Here is a 16,814-nt window from a genome sequence, read left to right as displayed (position 1 = left end):
GACCGACACCGAAATGACGAAAACCCGAAATGGTATTTTATTTCGGCCGAAATTTTGATATTTCCGAAATTTCACCCAAAAAACCTGTTTTTTTTATAAATTAATTTAATATTTCACCGAAATTTTGACTGAAATTTCGGTAATTTCGGCCTAAATTTAATATTGAATAAAATAGTTTTTTTTTTTCGTTGTTGTACCGGGTTTCAACCAAAATTTTGAAATTTCAGGGGTTCGAAACCAGTACCGAAACCGAAAATTTAAACCATGATCCTAACTGTGGTTTTAAATTTCGGTTTCGGTAAGCATTTTGGACCCCAACAAAACAAAATTTTTGGCCGAGATCCTCTCACCATTAAAAAAACAATATATTATTTATCACCAAATTTCGGCCTGAATTACCAAAATTTCGATATTATTAAAAAAATTAGATTTTTTGAGTTTAAAAATTTGAGATTTCGCCTGGCCGAAATCCAAAATTACCGAAATTTGGGTGGAATCCTGAAACATTTCGGGTATTGTGGATTTCGACCGAAATTCGGATTTGGGTAGAAATTTAAAACCATGATCCTAACCTTCCCCATCTGTAGAGGTTTCTATAAAGTGCGGTCTCTCCACATATCTGACGGTTCAGATAATCCTATGGAGATGATTTACGGGGTACACCCTCTTTAGTCTTTAGTCTTTACGTTGGAAGGAGTCTAATGCTGGCTAAAATGGTAATTCAACAAGGGTGAATGAGAGCATAAAGTCTCCATTATTAAAAGCTGTGGACTGGTAACAGCCATCGGTCGACTCTGAACAGTTCGCCTTCTAGAAATTCTGGTGATGGAAGAAATAGAAACAGGAATATCATCTCTTAACCTTTATTTCCATGAGAAAAAAGAGAAATGGATAAAGCATTATTCAAACTCTCATCGGATCTTGTTAGTTGGAGAAGGTGATTTCTCCTTCGCTCTCTCTTTAGCAAATGCTTTTGGCTCTGCAACCAACATGGTCGCAACATCTTTAGATAATCAAGGTACCCACATCCCTTTCTTTCTCTCTATATATATATGGTTATTGCTAAGGGGAATGTTACTATTGAGCTTCTCAATTTTTTTGTTTCATTTTCTTTGAAAAAATGAAAATAAAAGATACATTAGAAAGTAAGTACAGCTATGCTATTGGGAATGTGAGAGAGCTAGAAGAGATGGGTTGCTTGATTTTGTACGGGATTGATGCTACCAAGATGAGCACTCACTTCTTCTTGAGGACTCAAAGGTTTGATAGGATTGTCTACAATTTCCCTCATGTGGGCTTTCGCTATCCTGAAGGCAGTAACTTTCAAATCCAGTGAGTGCCTTCTTTTCCTTTCTTTTCCCATTTCTTTTCAAAGAATTGCTGCTTTTGGGTTTCTAGGGTTTACTAATTATCTTTCAAATGCTTGTGCTAAACTGTGCCCTTTGTTTTGTTTTAATTACTTTGCAATATGCTGTTCTGTTTGCTGGGACAGGCTATCCTGCTTGGATAATTTTATCTTGAAATTTTCTTGTTTGCTGTTCATCAATTTTGTAGTGGTGATATTTTATCCAAGAACCATGGTCATATGTTGGAGGATAATCTATTTTGAGTTGTACTGTATCATTCATAACTATAGTTATCTTTACCCACCGAGTCTTTGGTTTAAGCAGTGGCATTCAAATGTTTTTCTTCGAAAGGCTTGCTATAGGTGTTCATGTAGTAGTAGCCGAAATTCAAGTATATTACTCGCCTTAAATCCAAGTATCCCAATTTCATTGTGAACCTATGTGAAGCTAAACTATTTCTCTGGGCCATGTTTTGCACTTGATGCTGGTAACTTTGCCCTATAGAAAACATTTTCCTGGTAATTCTCTATAATCTAGGGTTACGGGTTGCTGTGTGGCTTTCTATTAGTTTTCTTGGCCGAGAGTGGAGTGTTTTGTAACCCTAAACCGAAATAGTGAAACTCTTCTCCCATGGACGTAGGCACACTGGCAAACCACGCAAATCATGTATTTTTGCTTTGTGTAGTTGTCTTTCTTGCATCTCTTCTTGACGTTTGCTACACATCATCTTTGATGCTATTTCAGGAGATTAAATATGTCTCGGTATTTCTGCATAGGGGATTTGGGATTCCAAACCTTAAGCCAAGGGAAAGGAGAAGCTAGGGGGCAACCAAGAAACCTGAAGAGCGACCTGACTGTGAAAAGCCCTCTCGCATCAGGGGTCTAAATCCGTCTATCATTTTTAGCCTATGAAATGAAACACTCTTCCAAAGAGGAAAGTATGTTAATAAAGCAATCGACGTCATGACCTCTAATATGCAATATCCCAAACTATTCAACCCACACCCTTTTATGACACACATACTTTGGCATTTTTATTGGAAGCAATCCTTTAGAAGCACGAGAAAGCATGGATAAATGACAGACCTTCAGATGTCACTCTAAAACCCCTCTCTCTTCCCATCTCTCACTCTAAATCTAATCTCTTGATTAAAACAATCAGACAATGAAAAAATTAGGCATTCATGCTCCCGAGCCTCGATTCTACCTATTCTACCTACCATCCCTCCATGGACTCTTCATATTTTCTAGAAATGATCTTCCTTGACAAAGCTTCATTCTCTTCGCCAAAGCACCAAAGCTACTTCCCATGAGAGCTTTGTTCTTCCTAACCAGATTACCAATCCCAAGTCACCCTTCCAATATTAGGAGGCAAAGTGTCTCCCAATTCACCAAATGCTGAAGCTTTTTACCTTCCACTTCGCTTTCCAACAGGAAGTCTCTTTGCAGTTTCTCCAGTTTTTTTGCCACTCACCGGGATCTTCAACAAGGACATAACACGTACACCAGAAGGCTGGACAAAGCGTCTTTCAAGTGCCTTGACCACCTAATATAGGACGTGATTGTGGTTATGCTGGCAGATCTTTTGGTCCAAATCAGCACAATGGCAACAATGCTCCTCAATCTAGTTGTCCGCATGTCAAGGTGTTTTTTTGTTTGTTTTTGTTTTGAATGGTAGTCGCCCATATGTCAAGTATGTGAAAGGATCAATGCTTGAATAATTTCATCTTGAAATTGCCTTCTTTTTGTTCACCAATTTTGTTCTGGTAATATTTTATCCAAGAACAAAGGTCGTGTGTTGGTGGGTAATCTATGTTGAGTTATATTGTATAATTTATCGCTATAGTTATTTTTATACATTGAGTTCAATCCTATGAACTCTATCCCAAACTTCTTTGTTATCAAGCCGTTCTAATCATCATTCTCTTGTAATAATCTTCGATATAATGGACACAAGAACTTTTCTCTATTCATTGACGGGGTGCTACCTTTACATTGTACCAAGAGCATGGCAAAATAAAATTTCTTTTTTCCCCCTAGTTTTCATCCATTTCCTACTTGGCAATGATGACACCAGCTACCACTGTTACATCTTCTAAAACACCGTCTGAATCAAATGTTGTTGGTCTGACGCACTACCAGCAGCTGTTTCTGCCTCCCCTTCCATGGGGGTAACAACTTCTAGCTTTTAACACCTCTTGTCCATTCTATTAAAAAAAAAACACTTCTTGTCCATTAAACTAGATTAGTCAAAAACTAATTTCTCTGGAAATCTTGATTTATGCCCATTCTTCATTGGCAGGACTCGCTTGAGTTCATTGACGACAGTCGTCCTGTCCCATGAAAAAAAATTTCCGTCTACTTATGACCTCCCCGGTCTGACGATCAATTCGGAATTTAATCTCTGGTATCATTAGGACCAACTTATTCTAAACTGGATTATTTTCTAACTTGTCGAAACTCTTCTTTAACAAGTCCCTTTGTGATCTTAAAAGAAGCCCTAAAGGCTTGGTTTCAAAGGCCGAGTAATTTTTTGTTAACTAGGGTTCTATGGCTCTCGATCTGCCAATTCTCTTTTAATTCATCAATCCAATGGAGAGATTATCCATTTCTAGGTGGACAAGAAAGTCATCACAAGGACTTGTCCGCTCGCGTAAGATCAATTGATAAATCGTCTTAGGAATTAGTTTGCAATCAAAGATATAGGCTCACTCCATTATTTTTTGTGCATTTTGGTTACCACCACATAACATGACCTGGCGCTGTCCCTATCCAATTATGTTCTTGAACTTTTTCCCCTCACTAACTTGAATGACGTAAAGCCCATTTCAATTCTTATCCATTCATCTGTCCGGTACAAATTATTTGGTACTCAACTATCCTCTTCTAGCAAGTAAAGAAATGTCGTCGGGGCACCATAATACTTGACCTTAATAAGGCCAGATAGTGCTTTTTTGGTCAGCAAGGTCTGCGTGCAGTAATGCTGAATGGGGTTCTATCTCAAGGCACCTCTTTATTTTTGATAAGACAATGTCAGCTCTACTAACCTAACGGGGAATCCATTTTTACATGCCAGAACAAAACATATAGAAGTTGATTTTCATTTTGTCCTAAAGAGGGTGGCTAAAAAGGATCCCAGTGTTCACTATATGTGCTGTGGATCCCACTAAATGGATGACATAGATCAAATGATTAGACCATCTACCAGATAGATTTGATCCTTTCATAATTCTTCATTTACATATCCATGAATTGATGATTCTAACAGGTTGAACAAGCAATTGGTGAAGGGGTTTCTAAAGAATGCCAAAATTCTGCTGAGAGAAAAGGGAGAGATTCACGTCACCCACAAAACTGGAGATCCCTACAACAAATGGAATTTGGTGAAGAAAGCTGAGAAGTTGGGTCTCGTCTTAAAAGAAAGTGTTGTATTCTGCAAGAATGACTATCCTGGTTATGGCAACAAGAGAGCCCAAGGTAGCTTTCCTGATGCTCCCTTCCTTATAGGAGACAGCAGTACATTTAAATTCAACATCAAGACCATAACAGTTTAGAGATACCATCCAAGGAGAAATGCTGTCTCAGTGCTAAACTAACATGGTTGGTTCATTTGGATGTATATTCTGATTGCAATTTGTGTGTTTGGATGTATTCATATAATAGTAGAAACTCTTGAAATTGAAATATGGTTCTAATTCAGACCCAAAATTGAGCTTCTTAGCTGGATGGCGTAGAGCTTGGAAGTGAAAGCGGCTCTTTTGACCAATGACAGCCTGTGGAGAATTGTCAAGTTCATTAGTGAGATTAATTAGAGACTTGTATAGAGATGTCTCATTTTCGTTTGTTCCTAAAATTTCCACTGGTCGTCTGGCCAAATCGAGAGCTTCTAGTTTTTTTTTTTTTTTTTGAGGGCTCTTCTTTAACCTGAAGTGTACTTGTAATCCTTTCTTTCAATATACGGTACATTTCTCAAAATAAATAAATAAATAAATCAGGGTCTAATTATGTTGGTCATCAATTTGATGCTTCAATGTAGAGTTCCCAAGGTTGATTATACACATATTTATGTTTTTTAGATTATGACCTCCATCGGGTCCCACCAAATGGTCGATCTTGATCGTTGAATTCATCAAGACCTATTTATGGCCTTGATGGAGCTGTTACCATCAGAAGTCCGACCCTTGTGAAGTTAACTGCAAATACTATTTCGTCTGAAAAATGGAAGTAGGATGCTGTGATTTTTTACTAGGAAAATGATACAATGACAGTCATGTTGGAAGTTCCTGAAGTTTAGAGTTTCTAAACTTAAGAGTTTCCTCTTATTAGAATCCTTTAGAAACAGGGATTGCTATATTTAGACTTGCTAAATTTGATGTGGCCTAGCATGTTTAGCAACCTTTCATCTATATAGAGTAATCCTCCTTAACTTTAGAAACATTTGGGAAGGGAAAGATGACTCAAATATCACTTTCTATTTTGATTGAAGTGGCCAAACCAAATGGGCATTAGAATAAAAGTTCTAGGCCTCTCGCCGTGCTCGGAAAAGCTACGAAGATTGTCAGATTACACACCTTCAAGGACAAGTCATGCCATAAGGTAGTACAATCCCATCTCATTCAATTTCAAAGATCTAAGGGATCACTAAAGTAATGTTTAGAATATGAAGTTACTGTTAGCATTATTTTCCCAATTATCTTTCTCTCTTGAGAGTATCGTGGCACATGGACGTGATTTGGATTTTGGACTATTGATCGGGCCTGGAAAATACAAGTTAGCCCATTACGGTTGGCCCCAGTTTCATTGGACGATCTAGCTCTCTGATCATGACCTTTTAAGGTCTTGCTCAGAGAAGCTAGAGAATTGTGTACGCCCTAATCTCAAGGATGTTATGTTTGTTCGGCATTAGATGAAGAGCATGGGAGCCACCTCAAGGTGATCCACTGATCTACGAGATCAATGGTCTCAATTCCACACACATGGCCCATATGGGACCGAATGCTGATCGTTAAATCCTAATTAATTAGCATGATGGTGATCTTATGGTTGAGAGGGTTGGTAGATAAGGGTGTCAATTTTGGCTCGGGCTCGGAAGCTCGCTCGAATCCTTAACGAGCCGAGCCGAGCCTGCTTGCCAGGCTCGTTAAGCTTAACGAGCCGAGCCTGATTTAGGCCAGGCTCGGCTCGTTAAGAATTTAATATATTTAAATATATATATATATTTTATATTAATATATACACTAAAAGGGTTATCCAGGGAGTGAAAGGGGGAGGCAAAATATGTCACTTCATTTTTGGAACCCCATTTGTTACTTGGACCACTCCCCATAGTGTAAAAATAGTAGTCAAATTACACTAGATAGGGCTGTCCAGGGAAGATGAGGGGTGTGAACTTAAAATAACCCGAGCTCGGTAAGACTCGCGAGCCTGACCGAGCCGAGCCTGGTTCGAGCCCGAGCCGAGCTTTTGAGCTTAACGAGCCCATGCTCGGCTCGGCTCGGGTCGTTTACACCCCTATTGGAAGAAAAAGGAGATTTCTTATCGTGAAAACAGAAAAGAGGGCTCGAATATCCATAAAGACCTACACTGGAATAATATAAGAAAATCTAATCTTACCAATTATGAGCGAGAACTTTCTCGCTTGACTTGGACTTAGTCGAACTGACGTGTAAACTACTATACCCAATACAATATGCGAAGCCTTGGAGCGTGAGATGCATAATCCAGGCCCACTAGCATACCATTAGCGTGATCTAGACCCTTCCACATTTTATTGTCTACAAATAGAAGCCGTTAGATGAAAAGTATGTGGGTGGGCCATGGGTCCAAATCAAGATTCTCTTCTCCTGATCTCTTCCCCGAATAATTTTACAAAAATTCCGTTTTAAATGATCAGGGCATGGCACTTTCGATGGTGTTTCTGCCTCCTCTCATTGGCCTTTCATGTCAACTTGTAAATTACCTAACGTTTCGGTTTCACGTCATGAAGGACCTTTATATCTCTGAAGAGCCAAAGCAACAAAAAAAAAAACGCTCTTCTTCTTCTTCTTCAAAGAGTAATCACTACCTTTCTCCACTGGTACTCTCCCTATGTCTTCTTACATTTTCCTACAGTTTGAAAACTTCTATTTTTCACGTATGATAGATATTGCTGTTGGAATTTTCTTATTTAGAACCTACTAACCTCATGCGGCCTTTGCATTAAGGTAGTTCTTTGTTTTGACAACTGTTCATTAAACTTGGGGAAGATTCTTGGGCTCCAATTTTTGCTCTAGCAAGTTGCTATTCTTGGGCCCAAGGTGCCGAAGATCCAAGGGATCAATTTGAGTGATGTTGGTTTAACAATTGCATCTTTCAAATCTGCTATTTTTTTCTACTTTTGTATCTCTATTTATCAGTTGCTATTTTTATGTTCCTCGATGATTCTTCAATCTTACCTAAGATTTCGCTTATTCTTTTTACTCAAGAAGTGGTGAATACTCATTATCTACACTGAACATTTCGTGTGTAGCTACTTGTCAAAGTCTAATGAGGACTATAACAGTGGCTATGACTACAACAGTGGCTATTAATGAGGCCCACCAACTGCCCCAGTTATGTAACTGATTTTGGTAGGGCCCAGTCATCGAAACCTTCTTATAATATTTCGGCTTAAAAAATGATATTTCAAGAGCTTTTACCAAATTTCGGCAGAAATTTTGTGATTTCGGCCAAAAATTCGGTTTCGGGAAAGACCGAAATTTCGCCCGAAACCGAAATTTAAAACCTTGGTTAGGACTTGATCTTAACCTTTGGTGTGGCCTTAGCAAGATTAATGGCCAGGATCTATGTTGCTTAGGATTTAGATAAACTAATCTTATATATATATATATATATATATATATATATATATATAGAGAGAGAGAGAGAGAGAGAGAGAGAGAGAGAGAGAGAGGTTTATGGAGGAGATGGGGCTTGATGCGTAGTTATTCTTCTTAAATTCTACAAGAACTCCTCCTTGGTCCTGCTCAGATGTGAATGGTATGTGTTTTTCACCGTTAATGCGCAAATATAGGGCTGCAACTCGAGCCGGGTTTTACCCGACCCGACCTGAAAATAGCTTGGGTTGGGTTCAGGTTTCATGGGTTTCGGGTCGAGCCGGGTTGAGCATTCAAAAGCCCGCATGAATCTCGGGTTGAGCCGGGTTTGAAGGGGCCCGACCCGACCCGACCCGAGTTACATAAGTTATAGTATGTACATTTTTTTCTACTGTTTGTTAAAAGTTAAAAGTGAAAACCCACACACCCACTGTTATTGTATGTGAGTATAATTTCTGCTTCTATGAATTGAGTTGATTCAAGTGTTTGATTCAGCATTGTTTGATTGTAATTACAACATTGTTTGATTACATCATTGTTTGATTCAAGTGTAATGTCAGTGTAATTACATCATTGTTTGATTCAAGTGTAATGTGAGTGTAATTTCTGCTTCTATGAGTTGAGTTGCCTTGCCAAACAAGAATTTTCCTTAAAAAATTGCGTCAACATGAAAAAACCCGACCCGACCCGACCCGAGATTTATCATGGGTAGGGCCGGGTTTGGGAATCGTGGGTTTTCCGAAAGAAAACCCGACCCGACTTGACCCGAGATATTTCTCGGGTAGGGTTGGGTTCCCCAAAACCCGACCCGCCCGACCCGAGTTGCAGCCCTATGCAAATATGACAATATTATGTGCTTTCTCAGAGTTAATAGCCCAAGATCCGTTTCTAAGTGTTCCTTATGATAGAACGGACACTGATAAGCTGTAACTAGGTTCATTTTACGTTGATTATTATTAACCCTTATTTAGTGGATTCATATTTTTCTTCCTTCTTTCATTCACGTCCTTTGTGATTTTCCTGATTGTATTATTCTGATGTTCTGAGTTTTGTGTCTGTTGTGTGCAAATCCAAAAACCCTTCTGCATTTATAGGCTAGAAACTGCAACTCCTATGTAATTTGTTTTATATTAAAGAATCAATGTTTGAAACTTTTAGGCCCGTTCGTTTTGGATTTTTAGAATTGATTTAGAGTCCAAAACGGATTATTGGACACAAAATTAAATGCAATTTTGAATCCACCTGATTCCAGTTAAGCATGAGGATAGTGGCAAAGAAGAGACTCCAGAACTTGAGGAATAAAATGAATCATGGCCAAAACGCTCACAAAGAGCCCAACATAGCACTTCCAAATTAGCTGATTATGTAATTCACAAGTGTTGAGCATTTTGATCTCTTAGGCTTAGTGTTTGTCACTCATATGTGCTGAGCCTGGTTCTCCCTCTCTCGTTTGTTCCGAGTCAGGATTAGTTTTTGCTCTTTTATTATATCATCTTTCTTTTTATCTAATAAATCGGTAGGGGTCCCCGCTAAACCCCAGCTTACCCATAAAAAAAAAGAAATCAATTCCCAAAGTCCAAAAAGAACTGGGTTTTAGTATTGTTCTGTTAAGAATAGGAAAACGAATTTCTGTATATTGAATTTTCTATATGTTTTACATGTCACATACAATATATATAGAATGCTACAGCTGACTCCTCTCCTGAGGAATGTTTTGGAGAATCTTGAGCTGATTTCTCTCTAATATACCTAACTCTATCAGGACCAGGCATTGCTTAAGCAGTTGCGGTTGCAAATTTTTGTTAATGTAGACTGAAGTTTTTCTAATTAACAGGTTTTGCTTACAACACTAGAGGAGAAATTTTGAAACTCATAGAATCATGAATTCAAGCTATTTTTCATCTTCATGTACAAGACCAGCAAAACAACTATGTTAGTACAATCTTTTTGATATGGAAACTTGTTTATCAGCAGAACTGATCAAAGGAACAACATTGATTTTTCTGTACAACCTCTAGGTGAATGTTTAAATTTACGAGGACTGAATTATAAAAAATACTGTAACACCTTCAATAGAAGAGATTTGAAACACTGTTCTTTGAAAATTAAGTTGTATTTAAGCTACCACTACTTCCTAACAGAGACCCTTCGTAAATAAGATTATGCGTGAGATGCATAATCCAGCCCCACTAGCATAACATTAGCGTGATCCAGACCCTACACATTTTGTTGTCTACAAATAGAAGCCGTTAGATGAAAAGTCAAGACTCATATGTGGGTGGGCCATGGGTCCAAATCAAGATTCTCATAGTAGGATAGGACCTTCTCGTGATATCTCTTCCCTAAATAAGTTGACAAAAATTCCGTTTTAAATAATCACGGCATGTCACTTTCCATTTTTTTCTGCCTCCTCTCATTGGCCTTTCACGTCAACTTGTAAATTTCTTAACGTTTCAGTTTCACGTCATGAAGGACCTTTATATAGTGAATAAATATCTCTGAAGAGCCAAAGCAACGAAAAAACTACCCTCTTCTTCTTCTTACAATTTCCTTACAGTTTGCCAACTTCAATTTTCACGTATGATAGATATTGCAGTAAGAAGTTTCTTATTTAGAACTTGCTAACCTCATGTGGCCTTTGCATTAAGGTAATTCATTGAAGAGAATAATTCATTTAGAAGTATAGGAACTGTCGTTAGGACTTGATCTTAACGTTTGGTGTGGCCTTCGCAAGATCAATGGCCAAGATCTAAGTTGCTTAGAATTAAGATAAACTTAAACTAATCTATATATATATATATATATATATATATATATATATATATATATATATATATATAGAGAGAGAGAGAGAGAGAGAGAGAGAGAGAGAGAGAGAGAGAGAGAGAGAGAGAGAGAGAGAGGAGATGGGGCTTGATGGGTAGTAATTCTTCCTTAAACTCTACAAGAACTCCTCCTTGGTCCTGCTCAGATGATCCAAATCCGGCATCGATGTGAATGGTATGTGTTTTTCACAGTTAATGCGCAAATATGACAATATTATGTGCTTTCTCAGAGTTAATAGCCCAAGATGCGATTCTAAGTGTTCCTCATGATAGAACGCTTACACTGATAAGCTGTAACTAGGTTCATTTACGTTGATTATAATTAACCCTTATTTAGTGGATTCATATTTTTCTTCCTTCTTTCTTTCACGTCCTTTGTGATTTTCCTGATTGTATTGTTTTGATGTTCTGAGTTTTGTATCTTTGTTGTTTGCAAATCCAAAAACCCTTCTGCATTTATAGGCTAGAAAAGGCAACTCCTATGTAATTTGTTTTATATTAAAGAATCCATGATTGAAACTTTTAGGCCTGTTCGTTTTGGATTTTGAGAATTGATTTAGAGTCCAAAACTGATTATTGGACACAAAATTAAATGCAATTGAGTCCACCTGATTCCAGTTATTCATGAGGAACTTGAGGAATCAAATGAATCATGGCAGGAAGTTCACAAGAAATTTTGGCCAAAACGCTCACAAAAAACCCAACATAACCCTTCCAAATTGGCTGACTATGTAATTCACAAGTATTGAGCATTTTGATCTCTTAGGCTTAGTGTTTGTCGCCCATATGTGCTGAGCCTGGTTCTCCCTCTCTCGCATGTTCCGAGTTAGGGTTAGTTTTTGTTCTTTTATAGTATCATCTTTCTCTTTATCTAATAAATTGGTAGGGGTCCCGCTAAAACCCAGCTTACCCATAAAAAAAGAAATCAATTCCCAAAACCCAAAATGAACTGGGTTTCAGTATTATTCTGTTAAGAATAGGAAAACGAATTTCTGCAAATTGAATTTTCTATATGTTTTACATGTCACATACAGTATATATAGAATGCTACAGCTGACTCCTCTCCTGAGGAAATGTTGTGGAGAATTCCAGAGAATCTTGAGCTGATTTCTCTCTAAAATGATACGGCAAGTTATAGAGGATTCCATCAGAGAATCTTGGAAATAAATCAAATCTCCAAGCTGTGCTTATGCCTGTGTGCAGTCTTGGAAATAAATCAAATCTCCAAGCTATGCTTATGCCTGTATGCAGTTAAATTTAGAATACTTCTAATACTCCCCTCAAGTTGGAGCGTGAATTGGAAGATGATATGAAACTGGTGCAATGAAGCCCTGCTGGAGTTTTTCGCGTACTAGATGACAATCTAGTTCAATATGTTTAGTGCGTCCATGGAAGACTGGATTAATAGCTATGTGTGAGGCTGCTTGATTGTCATAGTATAAGGTCATGGGTTGGCAGTGAATAACACCAAGATCTTGGAGCAAGTACTTGAGCCATTGGAGTTCACAAGAGACCATGGCCATTGAGCGATATTGGGCTTCTGCAGATAAGCGAGCAACGGTATTCTGTTTCTTGGTTTTCCAAGAAATCGGTGACTGACCAATCAAAATTCAATATCCAGATCCCAGGATATTATGTGCATAATGAATACTATTATGAACTTGATTTCTGCTTAAGTCCACAGCATGTCTTGTAGTTGTTGATCAGTTGATATATAAATGTTGGTTTAATTTTAGGTCATCATTATTGAACATACTTAATTAGATTGTCATTCATACAAAGATTTATGATCAGAAGAGCGACAATCATGGGAGGCCGACAATCAAGACGGATGCCATTTTCTTCTCACTACTCACGCCTTGCCCCCATCTCTCCTCCACCAGAAAAACAACCTCTGCTAGACATGAATTATGACCTTCAGAAAAGCTATTCACCGATAGGTAGCATAAAGGTATAACAGATCTCATCTCTAATATGGCTAGGCATGAATATGCATTTTGATTTCTCTATTCTGTTACATGAAGGAAATGTTGTCCAGTAATGCCATGTTCTGTCTTACAGGGCATGGAAAAGTATGTACCGATGGAAAAGTTTCGTGAAAGAAGTGCTGCCCTGGAGAGAAATGTTGATGAACTGAGGAGGAAGGTTGACAGATTAGAATCCATGTCTTCCGAAGACTTGGTAAGTTCCTCTTGTTAGAGTTGATGTTATTTAATCATTTATACCTCAACACTCCTCTCACGTGTGGCCCCTCTTTTTTTGGGTTGGCTCTACATGTGGATTTTTAATATCAAGGAGTTGTTGGGTTTTGAACCCAGGACCTGCCCTGAGGCAATAGCTCTGATAACATGTGAAACAATCAATTACTCCAAAAGCTTAAGATGTTAGAGTTGGTGTTATTTAATCATTTATACCTCAACACTGGCTGGGAGGAAACAGCTGTTATTTAATTAAGTGTATTTCTTTCTTCTAATACAAGAAACGGCAAGGAACTGAAATTGAATCAATCCGTAAGAGAAAGTCATCCCTTGAGAAGAAAGTTTCTGGACTGGGAAAGAAGGTTGAGGATCTGGAAATCACATCGCAAAATAACTCGGTGAGTTTACAAGTTTTCTACTATTCACCCAGTAGATGAATCCAGTCACTGATGAAAATGCATCTTCCTTGCAGGTCACCAAGGAACATGAAAGTGTCTTTAGAACAATCAGTGAAAAAAATGTGGCCCTTGAGAGAAATGTTAATGAATTGAAGACGAAAGTCAAACGGCTAGAAGCCATGACTAAAGACGTCTCAGTAAGTCTAGCTATATTTTACTTGAACATTTACTTATAGCAACTTTAGAGTCTAATATACTTAACTCTATCAGGACCAGACATTGCTGGGGTTGCAGTATTTTGTTAATGTGGACTGAAGGTTTTCTAATTAAGAGGTTTTGCTAACAACACTAGAGGAGAAATTTTGAAACTCCTAAAATCATGAAGAAACTACTACGAGCTATTTTTCATCTTCATGTACAAGAAGAGCAAAAAAACTATGTTAGTACAATCTTTTGATATAAAAACCATGGAAACTTTTTTATCAGCAGAACTGCTCAAAGGAACAACATTGATTTTTCTGTACAACCTCTAGGTGAAAGTTTAAATTGACAAGGACTGAATTATCAAAATACTGTAACATCTCCAATAGAAGCGTTTTGAAACACTATTCTTTGAAAATTAAATTGTATTTAAGCTACCACTACTTCCTAACAGAAACCCTTTGTTAATAAGATTAGATCTCTAGAGAAAAGTCTAATAATAGCAATGACTAAGAACCTAAACTACTTTCAAGGATGCTTTTGAATGATCTCAAAAACTGTTCACTTGAGATTTTATGACTCTGAATTTGGTTCATCAAGACAACTGATTCTCTTCTCTTCTCTGTATGTTCTGAAATGTTGCTTTCTTCCAAGGATGGATGATAGACCATGAATATCTTTGAATGTCTGGATTGATTTTTTTTAAATGCGGAATTTATCTAGGAACCTGGGCCAATGCCTTTAAGTTTTATTGATAAGAACAAAACAATACAAAAGGGAGACATCCTACTTTATCTCCAAACCCAAATAAAAAATAAACATATTAAGTTTTTCCTCTGAAGTCACCAATGCCCAAAGCATCACAACCAGCAGCTCCCCAGATTCCCTTAGAAGATGATACCAAGAATAAAACAGTCTGTTGTCCTTAGTAGTGCAGGCAACATCAGCTAACGAGTCAGGCACTTGGTTACCTTCTCTGTAATGATGGGTTATGATTGGATTCACATCCCTCAATAAACTCTCAATCTCTTGCCAATAGTAAAGAATCGACCACGGAATAATGTCCTTCCCCTTAGTGACATTGACCAACACTTGACCATCTGATTCAACCCAAACTCTTTGGATCTCCTTAACTTTAGGCTATCCAACAACGATTTACATTCAGCTTGCACATTAGAACCCTGAGTAAGCGCTATTCCGTCTTAGGGGAAGCTTTACTTAGGCATCGATTGAACAGAGACTTTTATGTTGTCCGGCATAGTAGCTTCAACCTGGCGAGATAGGCACGAAAGTGGGACTAGAAGCTCAAACATGGCATTAATTGTTAGCTTCCTTCTCCAACTGCAAGTAAGGTCTTGCTTTCGAGCAAGGAATGCTAAGTAGCTGATGCGGCAAGTAAATCAGTAATCTCATCTTTAGCTTCTGAGCCTTACTCTAACAAGCAAGTAGCTAGTGCAACCTAACAAGTCAGCTTCGCATAGCTTCACTTCTCTTCTCAAACTGTAAGCTAATGAAGGTAAGCAGTAGCTTGCTTCTCGGGCTAAAGGTGTTGTTCCTGTTAAGGCCGGGTAGGGAACTGAAGTCACAGTAGTTGTTGTTCTCCAGAGTGGAACTGGCATTAAAGATGGGGCCAAGGCCAAGTAGTAGCTGTTGTTAGAGAGTGGTAGTTTCGGGTTTCCCTAACCGCGGACTTGTTTCATAGCTCTCAGCTGAGCGTCAGACCCGACGCGACTGACAGATAAGCTGACGTTAATAGCAGGTTTAATTCCGCGATAAAAGAGCTCTGTTTCCGAACAGATTTGTCTATCTGTAATGGGGATCACATTGTCCCTAAATAAACTCTCCATCTCTTGCCAATAGTAAAGAATCGACCACGAAATAATGTCCTTTCCCTTAGTGACATCGACCAACACTTGACTATCTGATTCAACCCAAACTCTTTGGATCTCCTTAACTTTAGGCCATCCAACAATGATTTACATTCAGCTTCCACATTAGAACACTTTCCATAGTAGAAAAAGAAAGCTAGAATTACATTAGCTTTACTATCGCCCGTAATGCAACCAACTCCAGGCTCAACCATTTTATGTCTGAATTGAATTATCTGCACCCTGTGTTGTTGAGAATTCATCTTGATTAATTTATTTATGAACTTTCATGTTTGTATCTTAACTTATTATTTGTTTCATTATATTGATATTGATTTTGTTTGTCTGCACCAACATCTTTATTCATGAAATTCTGTTATTTTTCATCTAGTGTAAGAAAGAACCCGACCAAACCCTTGAAATGCTTTGTAAAAGAATCACCGAGTTGGAAGGCTGCCTGGGTCCATTGAAGCATAAGGAAGAAAATTACAAGTCGCTTAAGGGCTTGGTGAGTAACAATCAAGTACCTTAAATTGTGTAGTAACTATACTGCAATTCTGTTGATAACATGTTTTTGTTGTTACCCTTATTTTTTTTTGTCTACAGGACGGGCTTGCGATTGAGGATTCGAACACATACTTCGAAGATCTAGTTGGATGCTTTCTTGTTTTGATATTTGTAGTTTCTATACTTATTGGATTGCTCTTGTAAATGGCTGGGGTTAGTTTGTTTTGACTTTGATAAGTTCTTCACATCTGAAACTAGACTGAGAATAAATGGCTGGGGTTAGTTTAGTTTGTTTTGAACTCGGTGAATTCTGCACATTTGTTACTAAATAATAAGTGAGAAAATAAATGGTTAGGGTTAGTTTGTTTTGACCTTAGTAAATTCTACCCATTGGTAACTAATAAGTGAGAAAACCTGAAGCAAGAGGATCAAAACAAGTAAAAGTGATGAGGGCTGTGGTGTTGATATAAGTACCTGGATTTTGGTTTGTCTATCCATTGGCTGCTGTGTTTAGGCTTTGTTGGTGATAATTCTATGGAAGGTATATTGAGGATAACTGATTTTGGGAGTTTTTGGGAGTTGGTAATTAAACCTGTTATCTGGGTTTAGGTCTTCTT

General features: G+C 38.0%; 1 protein-coding gene across 1 annotated transcript; it reads left to right on the top strand.

Moving 5' to 3' along the window:
* The first annotated feature begins 703 nt into the window (after nucleotides 1-703).
* LOC143879188 (uncharacterized) lies at nucleotides 704-16,496 on the top strand. Its single transcript, XM_077381414.1, has 8 exons — nucleotides 704-1,018; nucleotides 1,134-1,332; nucleotides 12,820-12,976; nucleotides 13,087-13,206; nucleotides 13,505-13,621; nucleotides 13,696-13,818; nucleotides 16,082-16,198; nucleotides 16,297-16,496. Exons 1-8 carry the CDS (start codon nucleotides 826-828, stop codon nucleotides 16,399-16,401), a joined length of 1,131 nt encoding a protein of 376 aa, XP_077237529.1. The 5' UTR covers nucleotides 704-825; the 3' UTR covers nucleotides 16,402-16,496.
* The last annotated feature ends 318 nt before the right edge of the window (nucleotides 16,497-16,814 follow it).

This window comes from Tasmannia lanceolata, unplaced genomic scaffold, assembly GCF_043159265.1.
Source record: "Tasmannia lanceolata isolate RefF3 unplaced genomic scaffold, GAP_Taslan_0.1 ptg000006l, whole genome shotgun sequence".
NCBI lineage: Eukaryota > Viridiplantae > Streptophyta > Magnoliopsida > Canellales > Winteraceae > Tasmannia > Tasmannia lanceolata.
Note: the sequence above shows the minus strand (reverse complement) of the source record. Positions and strands in the feature narration are given on the sequence as shown.

What these genes read in the sequence shown, in the direction of transcription:
- LOC143879188 (XM_077381414.1), top strand. Translation starts at nt 826, where the DNA reads ATGGAAGAAATAGAAACAGGAATATCATCTCTTAACCTTTATTTCCAT. An exon ending in AACATCTTTAGATAATCAAG is followed by an intron (nt 1,019 to 1,133) that starts GTACCCACATCC and finishes TGAAAATAAAAG; the next exon opens with ATACATTAGAAAGTAAGTAC. An exon ending in CCATGTCTTCCGAAGACTTG is followed by an intron (nt 13,207 to 13,504) that starts GTAAGTTCCTCT and finishes TTCTAATACAAG; the next exon opens with AAACGGCAAGGAACTGAAAT.